Source organism: Vitis vinifera, chromosome 9 (assembly GCF_030704535.1).
Source record: "Vitis vinifera cultivar Pinot Noir 40024 chromosome 9, ASM3070453v1".
NCBI lineage: Eukaryota > Viridiplantae > Streptophyta > Magnoliopsida > Vitales > Vitaceae > Vitis > Vitis vinifera.
Window position 1 is genome coordinate 23,403,185 of NC_081813.1, and position 15,430 is coordinate 23,418,614.

At 32.0% G+C, this 15,430-nt stretch overlaps 1 protein-coding gene across 1 annotated transcript; it reads left to right on the forward strand.

Moving 5' to 3' along the window:
- Positions 1-278: 278 nt before the first annotated feature.
- LOC132254304 (cycloartenol Synthase-like) lies at positions 279-15,169 on the forward strand. Its single transcript, XM_059739615.1, has 7 exons — positions 279-469; positions 7,961-7,964; positions 8,138-8,206; positions 8,331-8,443; positions 14,387-14,618; positions 14,823-14,936; positions 15,023-15,169. The coding sequence occupies exons 1-7, from the start codon at positions 279-281 to the stop codon at positions 15,167-15,169; spliced, it is 870 nt and encodes a 289-aa protein (XP_059595598.1).
- The last annotated feature ends 261 nt before the right edge of the window (positions 15,170-15,430 follow it).

Consider the following 15,430-nt stretch of genomic DNA (forward strand, 5'->3'; position numbering starts at 1 on the left):
GTTTGTATTTTCACTTGACGGTTTATATCTCGTCATATACATTCAATGATCCAATCCAAATTTAAAGTTGATGGATACCACCACGTAACTTAGAAAAAAAGCATCCAAATTAATGCCTGTTCCATTCTTGGTTAGTGTGCCGCGAGGTACTCCTGTGCTGCATGTCTCCTTTATTCAATTAGGTTGCGAAGCTATATACAAATGAGAAATGAAGGGTAGTATGTAGATATGATTTCAGAGAAAGGACAGTTTTTTTGGAAGGGAGGGAGAGTTAGAAAATGTGGAGGCTTAAGATTGCAGATGGAGGCAATGATCCCTACATCTTCAGCACCAACAACTTTGTGGGAAGACAGATATGGGAGTTTGATCCTGATTATGGAACCCCAAAAGAGCGAGCTAAGGTCGAAGCAGCTCGTGAAAATTTCTGGAAAAATCAGTTTCGGGTTAAGCCCAGCAGTGATCTTCTCTGGTGAATGCAGGTGATCCCATCTGTGTCAAAATCTGCAAGAACACGTAGGAACATGAATATATAGTATATGTAGGGTATGCATGCTTATGTGACTGAACCAAAGAAATGGTTTAGCTTCAAAGATTGTCTCCTTACGAGAGTAAGAGATTTTACAAGACGATGTAAATGGTCTGGTCTGCAGTATCTTTTTCTCTTGAGTAGAATTCAACACTAAAAAGGTTAGACCTTATTCTACTTCTTTAATTAGTTAATTTAATGTATTGAAGAATAATATAATGAGAAAGTGGCAATTCAAATTTGGGCAGGGTGAACACCTTGGGCTTAGATTAATTAATTAATCTTGTTCTCGCTTATGTCTTCAACTTCTTATACATTCTATATATATATATATATATATATAACATGTGAAATGAAAAAGTTGAAGAAAGAAACTGAAAAAATAGATGAATTTAACAGAAATAACTGCCATATTAGTCCATGTAATGTTAAGAATCTTTTTATAGATAGAAAGAGATATATAGAACAGCAATTTTGGACTTAATATTAGTATAGATGCTTTGTACAGATTGTTAGGGTTAACTTCAGGCTGGACCCTGGGCCCAAATCCAGCACAACCCAACTGAATTGAATAGATCATAGGCCCATTGGGTGTTGAACTTGTTCTAGGCAGACAGGACTTCAGTGGTAACCCACCCAAATTAAGTATGAATCCTGTGGCCACCAGTACAGTATCTCCCTTTGGTTCATGGATAAAAACTTAAATCATCTGAATGACTCTTTTACTTTGGTTATCATTAAAAGAGATTTTTAGGACACTAGGACATTCTCTATGCTCGATATTAATGGAATATGGAAGGTTTACTAGTTTCTTGTCATGACTGATCATTAATATAAGATATAAGGTCACTGTTAAAACATGTGAGTTATCAGATAAGATTTTAATGGGCAAAGATAAAGACACAAACCTCTTTATTTTTTAAATTGGGGAAATAGATATGTATTGATGAAAACTTGACCTACCATCAAACGAGACTCACTTCCCTTCTTGATCTAGTTATTGTGCGCAAGGGTTGGGGTGGCCATTGGGCATCATCTTGCCCAAATCCATAGGAAAGAGTATCACATGGGTTGGACTATTGTTGTGATTCATGGCAGAGTTGGCCCTGATTGGGGCTAATATCTAGGAGGTGATTCTTGGTTCTGGGTTTTTGCAGCTTTGGGTTGGAGTTCTAGTTACTGCATCTGATTGGTAAGTCTTTTGATTTTTAAATTGCACTTTATTATCTAATATTTTGCAATTGGTTTATTAAATTTAACCTTTCATGAAATGTCAACGTCTTCAATCTCAGTGTAATATATTTTAGGTTTTGAATAGATTTTGCTGGAGTTGTATGTTTTTAATTATCTATTTTAGGATATGTTTTAAGGTATTTTAGACCTCTTAAAACAGTCATTATCAACTCATCATAAATATGTTTTATGATTTTTCATGTTGTACACGACATTGAGGGAATATTTTAAAGGAGATGATATTCTCTAACAGAATCGAGTTCATTGCTCCCTCTTTCACGAATATAGCTTTGGTTGTCATTGCTAAAATTTAATTATGTGATGTGCTTCTATTTTGGATAGAGGGAGTCATAGTGGTAGCCTTTAAGTGGGAATATGAAGTTGGATCTCATGCATTTGCTTGGTTGAGATATACAAGGCTTACATGCTCGGGCTCTATTGAAACTCCAAGAATCAACAAGGAAAGTCACTGACAGTTGTTTTCCCAGGTTTCATCATTCACCTCATCAAAGCTTTATATAAAGATGATGTCTTCCCATAGTGTGGGTTGTGTGTGAGCTCTCCTTTATTTGTTGTAGATTGGAGCTGGTGGATTCCTTGAGAGACAAGCAAAAAATATTTCATCCAAATGGACTAGAGTCAGAATATGCCCAGTTGTTGTTTGCATATGCAAAATCATCATCACTATTGAGAGAAACTGTATTTCATTTTCTAGAAAGGTTGAATGGAGATGAGACGTAATAAAGGGTCAGAGGATTATTAAGACACTAAAAAACAAATAAGAGAGAAGAGATTTGTTAAGAAGTGAATGGGGCATCAAAGTGGATGAAGAATGATTACAAGTGGATGTCCTCTTTGTTGGTAGTTTGCATTTGTCACTCATCCCCCTGTTTTTAGCCATCTTGGTTTTAATTTTTTTTTTTCTCCAATTCCTTTTCCCATGCTGTACCTTGCACCCTGAACCTGCTATTTGTCTACAACCTTAGGTGATGAGACACATTTGACTCTATAATATTTTTAAAAATAGTTTTTAATAGTAGCTTCTAAAAAAAATTAGAAACAAAATTTTATTTCAAGATTCAAATGTCAAATACCTTATTTATTGGTGATTATATTTATTAATAAAACTCAGCATAAGTAGCTCTGGTGTTTGTACATGTCCTCGCTTCTTTCAAAACTTAGAAAAGTTGAACTTCATTTGAATTCCTATATTGATGGCCTTGTGAGCACATAAACAAAGCATATTTAAAAGAGAGCATATTTATTAAAATTTAATATCTTAATAAAATAGATGTATCAAATTATTCTTTTCAAGTTTTACATGAACACAAATTAGTGTAACCAACTTTTGTCAGCTTTTGATTAGTTCTCATCCAATGAAATAGATGATTGGTTGCAATTTTTCTCAACAAGTTTGAGACCTTGAAAATCAATTGCAAAGGAAAGGAAAACCAGATTAAAATAGCCGCCAAAGACCATAGCAGAGAAAAAGTATAGGAAAGGAAAACCAGATTAAAACAACCATTGGGTAAAATAAAACTTAATGTTGTTAATCTCATTGCATCATTCACTTTAGTTTCTAAATCTATATTATTTAAATTTCTTAGAAATATGCATGTAAGTAAGACTTCTTACTTGGGATGGATGGAAGCAACCAACAATGGCTTGCTTATTCCTTCCAATGCTCATAGTGAGAAGATCAACCCAATGCTGACTGAGGTTACGAAATAGGAAATCCCATAGGAGGATCTTCAAATTGGTGAACGTATTGGCATTGGTAAGAATTTATTCTCCTGGATTTATTCATTCTTGTTGAAGAAGAAAAAATCTTTTGGTAATAGGAAATACTTCATTTATTATCTATTTAATAGAGGTTCCTTATATTTTGTGTTTCACTTTACTTTTGATGATGTGACAAAAAATCTTTGAATTTTTTGGCAAATTATGATACTTCAAAATGAGTTTCAAACATAATATTTAAATAGTTGATGGATAATGATAAGAAATAGAGATGCTTAAATCAAGCTTTAATTAAATAAACCATTTTCTTACCAAAAATAAATTCCAAGGTTTTAACACAAAACAGAATGAGAAAGGAATATATATATATAATCCCTAAAAAGAAGTTATTATTGAAAATGGAAGACATTATACGATGACTCTTGAAAAACTATTGTTAAATTATATAAGATTATTTGATAATAAAATTTTGCACTTTATCAACCAGATTAATTGTAAAAAATAACAAAGAAAGAAGTATAAAAATGTCAAGGCCAAATGAGAGCTTATTTAGTGAGGCTAACATCCTTTTGAATTCTTAATATTTGAGAGGTTTTGGAAACATGTTATTTCTAGAAGAATGCCGCTCTTAAGATTAATTTCAGGCAAGCCTACAAATCAATGAGAATTAAGAAGAATACTAGAGCTACTCTTGAGTGGGAATGTAGCTTTGACAAAGTTTGATCCAGGGGGTTTCCCTCTTAGGTTTATGTAAACTAGGATGAAATCCAAACAGATTTCTTCTTTCTGTTTAGATCATTAGAAGTACTTCCATTGATTACAATTCTGTTGTAGGTGCGAGCATTTAGAAGTTTAGAGTTCTATGTGTGCTACCAATGATGTTTTCTTTATTTTTTTTCCATTATTTTTCTTTTGATTTTATGAGTTCTACACTTGTTGCTCTTTAAATCTATTTGTATTTTTAGAATTTCCACATGTTCTAGAAGTTCTTAAGCATTGCCATAAACATGAGTATTTTTTTATGTCCATGTACAAATGCTAAAACACCCTCTAAGAAACTCTAACTCATCTAGAAAATTGATAGTTATATATTTGTTAAAGATACTCTATCAAAATTAAATTTTGGCTTTAGGGTGGTTGGTAAATTAGCATTTATCTCCAAACATACGAGAGATTTCACCCAAAAACCAACTGGTGTTCATTCACTATTATTACTTTATAGATTAGCTCTATAGATGTTTTCTCCCATTTTCTAATGCTTTCACTAGTTTTTTTAGCTTTTTGCTAAGTTATCCTTGAAGTTTTAGGTGTTAGCATGGAACTTCTGGTGACTATCATGCCTTTATTGTATAGCTTTTCCACCAAGGAAATGGTCAAGCCTCCTACTTGGTTAATTAGGCATTTAGTCTATTTTACGTGATCTCTTTTCTATATTAGGGCATTTGACCTCCTTACGTTGGATGTCTTGTTTCCCAATTATTTTGTTTGGAATATTGAGGCATGCATTAGAGTTGGTAATTATTTTTTGGATGCATGCATTAGAGCTGTTAATTATTTTTTTCCTATCAGAAAAAAAACACACCCATTTAGAGCCCATTAGTGAATGATTTTGAGAGAGTGAGAAAAACTTGAAGTACTTTGTTATAGAAATTAGGCATTTGAAAAAATTTTGAAAATCACTTTTAAAATTTTGGATAATCACTACATAGGTGATTCTTCCAAAAATTATTATTATTATTTTTTGGTTATGTGACATATTACCAAAAACAATATCAAATCATTTTTTTATTTATAGCCAAACCCCAAGTTATTCTCTTTAAAAGTGGTCATAATGGAAGTGTTATTAACAAAAGTATCATAGACTAAAAGTGCTACAGGCTAAAAGCGCTTTAATCAAGGTAACTCTCGAACAGACTCTTTGTCTCATGAAGGTCATCCATGGTAAATGATATGATTTATTTCTAATTGATACACATTAATTTTGGATGTCAATTTTACTAAAGTCATTGATTTTGTGAAATGGTAAGATAATCAATTGGGATTTTTTTATTGGTAATAATCAATTGGGTTCTTATGTTTGAATGTATATCTAAAGATGAAAGAATGTCTATTCTCAGTGAATATTGCATCTTGTTGTCATAATTAGAAGCCTTAATCACATTTGGTCATAAAATAACTCTTAAAGTTCGGGACATACTTTCGCTATTAAGTTTGGGACAATCTCAAAACAGAGAAATAAAAGTACTTTGGAGTTTCTAATTCAATTCCCCTATTTTTTATTTTATTTTTTAGTGTTTTTGAAGCTTCCTTAATGTTTATAGGTAGAGATGGTTATGGAAAATTGGTTCAAAGAGCGTTGGAAACCCAAAGGCATCTTGTAGATTCTAATTCTAAGTCAGTTCCAGGAACAAAATCTTTTCATATAGATATCTGGTTTCCTGACAACATATTGCATATTTTGGCTTCTTTTATGGAAAATTCCATGTTTTTTGCTCATGTAGTCATTGCATTTCAATCTTATTGTTATCATGTTCTCAATAACTTGACTTTTAGACTTAGAACTCCTTTAAAGCAATTCAGTGATCCCAAATGATAATTATCCTTTCTTACTGCTTATTGATGAAGAACATTTATCCACAAACTAAGATGAATATATATAAATTTTTTTTAAGCAAAGATATTTTATTGAAGAAGTGCCTAATAGATGGCTTACAACCCAAGTATACAAAAAGTATATAAAGCCTGCCAAATAATTTTTATTTCCTATTTTTTCTTTTCTTACTTGTGATTAAAAAATGTGAAAACTATTTTTAAAAAGTGAAATTATAAAATCTTGTTTGATGTGGAGTTTTTGCTCATGTAAAAAATTTAAAATAAACATACTTAAAATTTTATATAATATACCTGTAATGTTGTGGAATATATTATTATAAAGGATATTATTATTAGTATTATTATTATTTAAGGTTCCTTTGAGGGGTTCTATCTAACTTTCATAGGTTGTTTTCCTCGTTATCTTTTTAATACATTCTTTTTAAAGATTTTTGGTCTTTTGCTGATTTTATTTTGTATTGTACTCTCTGCACATCATCTTATTAGTAGTGATATTTCTCAGGGTGCTCATTAGATGGGCCACTGCCATGACAACACAGGATTGTTTGTTGGCACTCAGTATTGTTTTTTTTTTAAATGTATACAGGTAAAAGATTTCAAGTTCAAGAGTAGATATGCAACCAACATGTACTTTTGGCTAGAAATAATTTTGGCTTCTTCTTCTTCTTGTAATATTATTTTTGATGAGGAATTTAGAGACCTTGTTTTTTGGTACATGTGTACTTGTTTTTTCTTGAAGTTGGAAAATATGCTTGTTGTAAATATTTTGATACATTTACAAATTTACGTATTAATTAACTATGTAGACATTAGTTCTTTATCATGATATTATTCCCAAATTTATTCAATTTCTTTTGGAAGATATAGTTATTAATATTGAAGTTATTGTTTTGTACTTTATAAAAAATCATGCAGCCAAAATTATATATAACAGGATATACAAAATATGTCATTTTAATAGGGGGGTTTTCAATATTATTATCCACATAAGATGACACTTTTTTGAGTGTCAAAATAGACAAATGATATTTTGGACATTCATTGGCGCTAGTGTAAGTGTTAACATAGGTAGATCAATAATGACGCTTTTCAAGGTGTCAATATAGATCAATCAACAATGACGCTTTATAAAGCGTCAAAGATAATGAACATTAAAGATGACGCTTTAAAAGTGTCAACATTGAAAATTTGGTGGAATAATGGCACTTAAAGAATGTCATGCTTTTGGAAAGATGACACTTGGATCAGTGTCAATGTAAGTGCTTTTATAAATGACGCTTTCTAGAAGCGATATGGTTGTCTGCACCCATTCCTTGACAGGGGCGAAAAGGACGCTTTTGAGAAGTGTCATCTTATACATTTATTGACGCCTAAAAAGCGTCATTATTGCCCTTCTTTCTTATAGTGTACGGTTCAATGAGTTCAATGTGCAACAAGCTCTCCTACTATGCGTCAGATACGTCATCTTCATTTCTACTAACGAAAAATGAAATAGAAAATTTAACGGTGAGAATGGAGGAACTTTATAAGAGTAATTTGAAAGGCAAAAAAGTAGCAGCAGATGGAGCCACAAGTCCTCACCAAGTTCGTGATCCAAATATATTGAAGACTAAAGGAAATCCAAGCAAAGTTGCATCAAATTTTCAAAAAGGAAGACTATGTAGTTGTTGTAAAAGAGTGGGCCACACAATTTGAAAGTTTCCAGAAGCTACAATCCGTCATACTGGTAATCAGCGTGATATGGTATGTGAGATTGAATAAGAATTTGTCGCTAATCTAAAGCTTTTTAGGTGTACTTACATAAATAACTAACACAATTTTTTTCATTGCATTATGAGTATGGTGCAGGAAGGTAATTTGTCTTCCCAATGTGACATTCAAATGGAAATGATGCCTTCAATAAATTCATCAAGTCACATGTTTGGCACCTTACCTCATGTATAATAGGCTTGTTATATAACAACATAAGCGTTGATAACATCTAATTTAACAGTAATTGACAACACTTAATCTTTGAAAATGCAGGGAATGGGAGGGGAGAATTTGTGGAATGACCCATCTGACATGTATATAGATTTTGGAGTACTTGGCAATGTAAGCTCGGGGATCGAAAACATTTTGGACATGAATTTTAATTATGCATTACTTAATGATTTTGTTGAAGTAATTGGAATGGAATTGGATGGCTCAATTTTAACCATGGAATGTGCATGTGCAGATAACAGGATTTGAGGAATATGAAGAAACTATTACAACACCACGTGAAGGCGAGGATCCAAACAATACTCCAAATGAAAAGGATATGCAACCTTTTTGTTATTCCTTAACAGAGTAAGGGATGACAAGTATTAAATCGGTATTTTTATCATTTGACGTTATCACTTTGGCTAATATGTACTTTTAAACCAAGTATTTAATGAAAAGTTTGAATTCCCAACTAGAGTCAAATTGATTGATAAAATGCACTATCCTCCAGATTTATAATTTATTTGATAACAAGTGGTAAAATGATTGGTCAAACGGGAAACCAATTAATTTATATTATGTCAAAAAAATAGTTGGGCATGAGGATATAATTAAAGGAAAATGTGGTTAAAGTTTGAAAATTAGGTGGTTATAAATTAACTATAAGAAAGTAATTGATTTGATGTAATTCATATGCAATTGGTAAATGTAGTGATATAACTCAAAATGGGTAAATCATAATTCGGTAATTTGGAATTGTAGTTTCCATCATTTCCAATCCTTTTAATTGTACCTAATGGCTCAATCACCAATGTTAACTGGTTGAAAAGTATCCACTACCACTTATAGTTATTTATCAGACGATAGTTGTACTGAGAAAATGCATGATTGCATTAAAATTCTCAACCGATTGACACTGCATACAATAATTTCTCAATGAGAAATTTCATCAGTCGGTCATTTGAGCTCCTCAACTGTTAGACACTACATCCAATATTGCTTGAACTGTTTGTGAAATTTCCTCAGCTGGTTGGGGAAAATCCTCTACCAGTAGACACTGCATCCATAAGGTCATTATCCGGTTGAGGAATATTCTCAACCAGTTGTCTTAATTTCATGGCTGATAGACACTGCACGCAACTGAACAGATGGACCGATTAGTACCAATTGAAGCACATTTCTCAACTGGTAACACTGCCTTTAGAAGTCCTTGTTGTAATTCACTCTTGCTAATTGCTAAATATGAATCGGCTAACCTATACTCCCACCGAAACTGACTATATACTTTTGACCATAGATAAATGAATATATATATATATATATATATATATGTGTGTGTGTGTGTGTGTGTGTGTGTGTGTGTGTGTGTGTGTGTGTGAGGATCAAGCCTCCTTAAATAGCCAAAAAGAGGAGACAAAGCATTGTTTGCTTTTTGACTAACTGCCATGAATAGTAATCTCGTGCATGAATAGTGAATAGTGAATAGTAAAATTCACTTTTCCACCGAATTCCACCAAAAAAAACCCACTTTTGGCTGAGAAGACTACCGACAAGCTGCTTTAGACTGTGTAGTCACATGCTTGCTGCTTTTGGTGCTGAAACTGCAAAGCTGTAAAATATTCTTGATGGTAGGAAGACATAAGGCTGATGATTACTTGGATCTTCTTATTGGAGGAAGGATTCCTTCACAATCGTCACCATTGTCTGGAAGGTAGCTTGTTGAATCATCAAATTCTGCATAAGAATTTTCTTGGGAGAAGCTTGATCTTCCTTCTTCATATATATATATATATTTGAAAAGCAACCCAAAATATATAAGGACAAAAAACATCTAAAAATCTAATAGATCGTACAAAATCATACATGACGAAAATGAATGATGCTATATATTGCAATTTCATTTTGCCGACTATATTGAAAGAAGAGTATAGCATATTAAAATAAAACTGACTTGATCATGAACCATGTATGGTCATCTAAGGTCACCACTTCCTAATCGACATGAACATATGTGGAGATGGAAATGATAAGTATTAAAAAGCAACAAATGTCATAATAATAATTTTTTCATTGCTCGTGTGGATGTCTTTGTACAAACAATAGCCAAAATGGTTTGTTTTTCTCTGTTTCCCTCGTGTAAAACTAAATCACTTGCTATTCCCGACGTATTTTAATAGAATTACATAAGTTGGAGGCCTTCATGGAATCACCATTTTTGAATGTCTGCATATGTTTAATGACATGCACTCCACAGTCCCACCTAAGAAAAATATAAGAAAAGAAAAACAACTTATTGAATGGATGTATAATTATAGCTCAGATAAACAATATTAATGTGAGTAATGTATTCATACTAACCCATTATCTTGGGTCAGAATTGAAGGAGCCCAATCAATGGAGAATTGGAAGACATCTTTCCCTATGTCATACAGTTTCAAGAACATTTGACAAAATTCAACCTAATTTATTTTGAAAGTGTTAATAATTGTGGAAGAGAAAAAAAAAAGCAAATTAAAAGGAAAACAAATAGCTGAAAGCATACCACTGTTTTGACACTCTTAAATTGGAACTCGTCTCGACTCCTTGATCGCAATGAATCCAAAATTTGGATGTGAGAGTTTTTAAATTCAATGACGCAAAGATACTAATGATCGGGGCACTCGTCATGCATTAGAATAAATAGCTGTAAAGTTAGGAAAACAATATCTATGAGTAAGGGCACATAATATCAACACTATTGTATGTGAAAACAATATTTACTCTAAATTTGATATATGCAATTAAATATTACAAATTATTACTAACCTTCTCGCAATCATCCAATTCGTTGATTTACTTACTCACGATGGATGTTTTTCTATCAAAAAAATGAAGAGGAGGACTCCCGCACAAAATCATTTGCTAATAATAGAACATAATACGAACATTAGTATATTGTACTTAATATGTAAGTAAACAACAAGAGATATCTGAGATTACTGAAAATGTCGTGGGAAGATAGCATCTTATACTTCGTATGCCTATGAATTGCCTCTCAAAATAATTTAACTTTGATGCTTCTAGATTTATTACCTGTTGTTAAACAATAACTTTAATAAATTTGTTTAATTAATAAAACACGCATTTTATATAAATGAAGTAGGTACTTATAATATCCAACAAATTTTGTCTAGGACGTAAGCAATCAAAATCTCCACGAACTCCATGTTCACGAGCAAAGTCAACAAGAAGCTCACTAAAATAATAATATGTTAAAACATTGTTGACTGAATTGGAAAAATATGAAGACTAAAATTGTAACAACACATCTATGAATGTTCTAGACACTACAAACCTTTTTGACAATGCTTTATTGAAAACATAATCAGCAACAAGAGATTGAAGTACATTGAATGATTGAGCATCCACCACGTCTTCACAAATGGATATGGGGATTGACTAAATTGAAAACAAGACATAATTATTAGCTATATATGTTGAGTATCAAAAATAAGAACATGATATTAAACTATTTGTATTATACCTCTGATACTTGACGTTTTCCTATCTTCCTTAAATTGTGTACAAACGGGGAGATCTTGAATTTACTTGGTTTCCTCTCCCTTGATGTACATGTTTTCATGACATGCTCGGGAAAACCACAAAGTGCTCGTAATGGTTCCTAATATGGAAAATGTCATTAATATACATCTATTTACTATGGAATGGTTAAGTAGTTGTAAAGAAAATAATTTTTTCTTTTCTAGGATACATACCTTTCCATAATCTCTTCTAATTCTTTTGATTGGTAGTGGTAAAATATCAACATTTTTGTCTGGAATGATATGCATTTTAATTGATGTAGCAAATGCATCTTCATTCTTTCCATTCAAGTCCTCAGTGCATAACTTGTCAATTAACAAAGTGTGAACATAATATTCATTTCCTTTGTTATTGTCCTTATCTTCCAAACTTCTCTCGCATGAGAGAATGTCATTCTTCGTTCCCTCCTCGTGCATTCTCAAAGGTTTTTCGCTTGACCCAAGGAAGAGACCTTTCAATGTAGTATATTTCTCCTCAAATTCAATAAAAACTTTTTCACAACTACTACTACTTGCACCATGAGACAAATCAATTAGATGTGTCTTTAATTGTTGAAAGGTTTTATCCATCTCCATTAAGCTCCCACCATCAACCTAGTGATATATAGGAAATTCATTAATAACATCATAATACAAGGGTTCACTACTAATATTGATAGTCACGATGAATATTGTAAAACTTACTCATTTAATAACATCTTTGTTTGGATTGAGTTCAAATTTCTCATCCTCCTCATTCTCCCCCTCCATTGTCTTCGCATTTTCATCAATGCAATCCCTTATCTCATTTTGTATCATCCATATTTTGACCTACAATATATTCAAAATATAACACATATCATATTTAAATTCACTAAAAACTTAAACCAATATTAAACGACTTTTGAAACTATAACTTACATTGTCATTCACATATCCACCCTGTTTTTTCAATCTTCATTTCATATCCAATACTTCATCATCTCTCCAAGCAGTAATCCGAGGAGAAGGTTGAGTATATAGCGGTAGAAATTTCTCTTCGAACGATATATGCTCGTGGTAGAATAACTGCAATTATATTTTACATAGATATATAGTTAGTTCACAAATTTTATTATAACAAATTCGAAATTCACTATGATGTAAATTATGTACAAGGACATTACCATTAAAAACAATAAGCAACCAAAAACCCCACTTTTTTGGTTCATCTTAAACTCTTCAATCCCGTGCACAAGATAAGACAACACAATTTCAGCCCAATTCAACTTTTTTATTTAATCGATGTCTTCCACAAGATGTAAGAAAGAACATTTCACAAAACACTTCATTGTTGGATACAATAATGCACCCAACACAAATAATACAAAACGAACTTTGAAATCGTTTCCACCTTCTTTATCCTCCCTAATATGATTTTCTAAAATCACTAATGGCAATCACCCCTTTTTATCACAATATTTTTTACATAAATCATTCTTATGGCTAACATCTTTGTTCATGTCAATCTTCAACCCTCTTGTCCTCAATCCCATAATAAATTCAACACCAATGGAGGATAATTTGATACAAGTATTATACAACTCTAACATATAAGTGTTCGGATTGAAACTATTTATCAACTAAAGACATAACCCATGATCAATTTTCCTACATCGAAGTTGCAAGAGGTTACCAAATCTTATTTCTTCTATGGTTGCTTTTTGCTTTGGTTCTAATTCTTCAATAACTCTAATCACTTGCTCGGGTGAGCATCAAGTCTGAAGATATAACTGAAAAGATACACAAACCTCAAACATGTTTACATTAATATAATTTGCAACAAATACATAAGTAATTGAATTTTATATTCATTACAAAAAATTTACCTTTGGACCCACACCCTTTTGAAGTGAATATTGTTTTGAACTTTCTTTTAACTTTGCCATGAAATCTTCTTTTTCTACTTTTGAAAGTGCATTCCACTTCTTGCTCAATTTAAATTCTTTTTATAAAATGTAATTATATTAGTCACAACAATATTACTCCTTACATCATCATTTATCTTCACTCCTTTATCCTTCTCTTTGATCATGGTCAATTGATCGTTACTACAAAAAAAATTCAAACAAATATAACTATAACAACCACAAAAAAATAAATAAAAAAACATATTCTTTTACATATTTCTATTTTCCCTTACTAATAATGTATCCAAGCTCCGATAGGCCTCTTTGGATTTCTAACAACTTCAACACCATCGCGTTCGCTCCTAAAAATTAAATCAAATCATTTAAGTCAATTTTTATAATATGATTTCAGATATAATAAATCAAACATACTTTCACCACCACTACAAAATCCTCCCTAAATCTCTGTACATTTTACATGGTCACATATTAATTAATACCCTTTTCTCTAAATTTATTGTTGAGTAGCTAAGGGTCTAAGAGAAGTTTTTTGGCTGTTGTGAAAAGAAATAGGTTCTCTTGCAAAAATGAGCCAATCTTTTGAAAGTAATTCACCTAATGAAGAATGGGAGTCTATTGTATACAATTTACAACTAAATTCTGGTTTTTGTTGTGGTTTAACTGTTATATTTCCTTAAAATTCTAAATCAAGTCAACCAGCAATATGCATTTCGATTTTCAATCATTTTTTTTCCTCATAATTTATTTGATTTGCAGTTTCATGATGATGACATCATTTTAATAAGCATTTAAGAAGGAAATTTATGAAGAAGATCAATTGCATCTTTCTTATGCTTTAGGCTCCCAGTTGATTTTGATATTTGTCTTTACAATTATTGCCAGGAAGATCTATACTATCCACATCCACTGGTTCAGGATATTCTATGGGCATCTCTTCATAAGGTGTTTGAGCCTATTTTGGGGCATTGGCCCGGAAACAAGTTGAGAGAGAAGGCCTTATGCACTGTAATGCAACATGTACACTATGAAGATGAGAATACACGGTATATATGCATAGGGCCTGTGAACAAGGTACATGTGAAGTATAGAAAGGTCCTTTGAACTGCAATAAATGTAGTGATTACTAAGGTCAATAAATGTACCGATTACTATTAATTAAGAACTAAACCAGTTAGCTTCTTTAGTTCTACCACTCTACTCAGGTGCTCTTGATCTAATTGTCTGTTCTTTTCTGTTCCATGAAGCTCTTGATTTCCTGTTATCTGATTTGTACAGGTGTTAAATATGCTTTGCTGCTGGATTGAAGATCCAAACTCAGAGGCCTTTAAGTTGCATATCCCAAGAATTTTTTATTATTTGTGGATTGCTGAAGACGGCATGAAAATGCAGGTCCGTAGTCTTTCTAGTTTATCTCGGTGTGCCATTTCCATTTTATTGGAAATTATTGAATTTTATTATCTATCTGTTTACTGCAGGGTTATAATGGAAGTCAATTATGGGATACTTGTTTTGCTGTTCAAGCAATTATTTCAGCAAACCTAGGTGAAGAGTATGGTCTGACTTTAAGGAAGGCACACCAATTCATAAAAAATTCTCAGCTTCATGTTGCTATTGAAGTTTGATCTCATAAATCACCTACGTATATTAGCAGTTGTCCATAATGATTTTACTCGACTATTCCTACTTTGTTTTCAAGGTCTTAGAAGATTGTCCTGGAGATCTGAAATTTTGGTATCGTCACATTTCCAAAGGTGGTTGGCCATTCTTAACTGCTGATAATGGATGGACAACCTCTGATTGTACAGCAGAAGGATTGAAGTTGCATATTCCAAGAATTATTGATTATACGGACATTTTTATTGTTTATTATCTAAACTTTCATT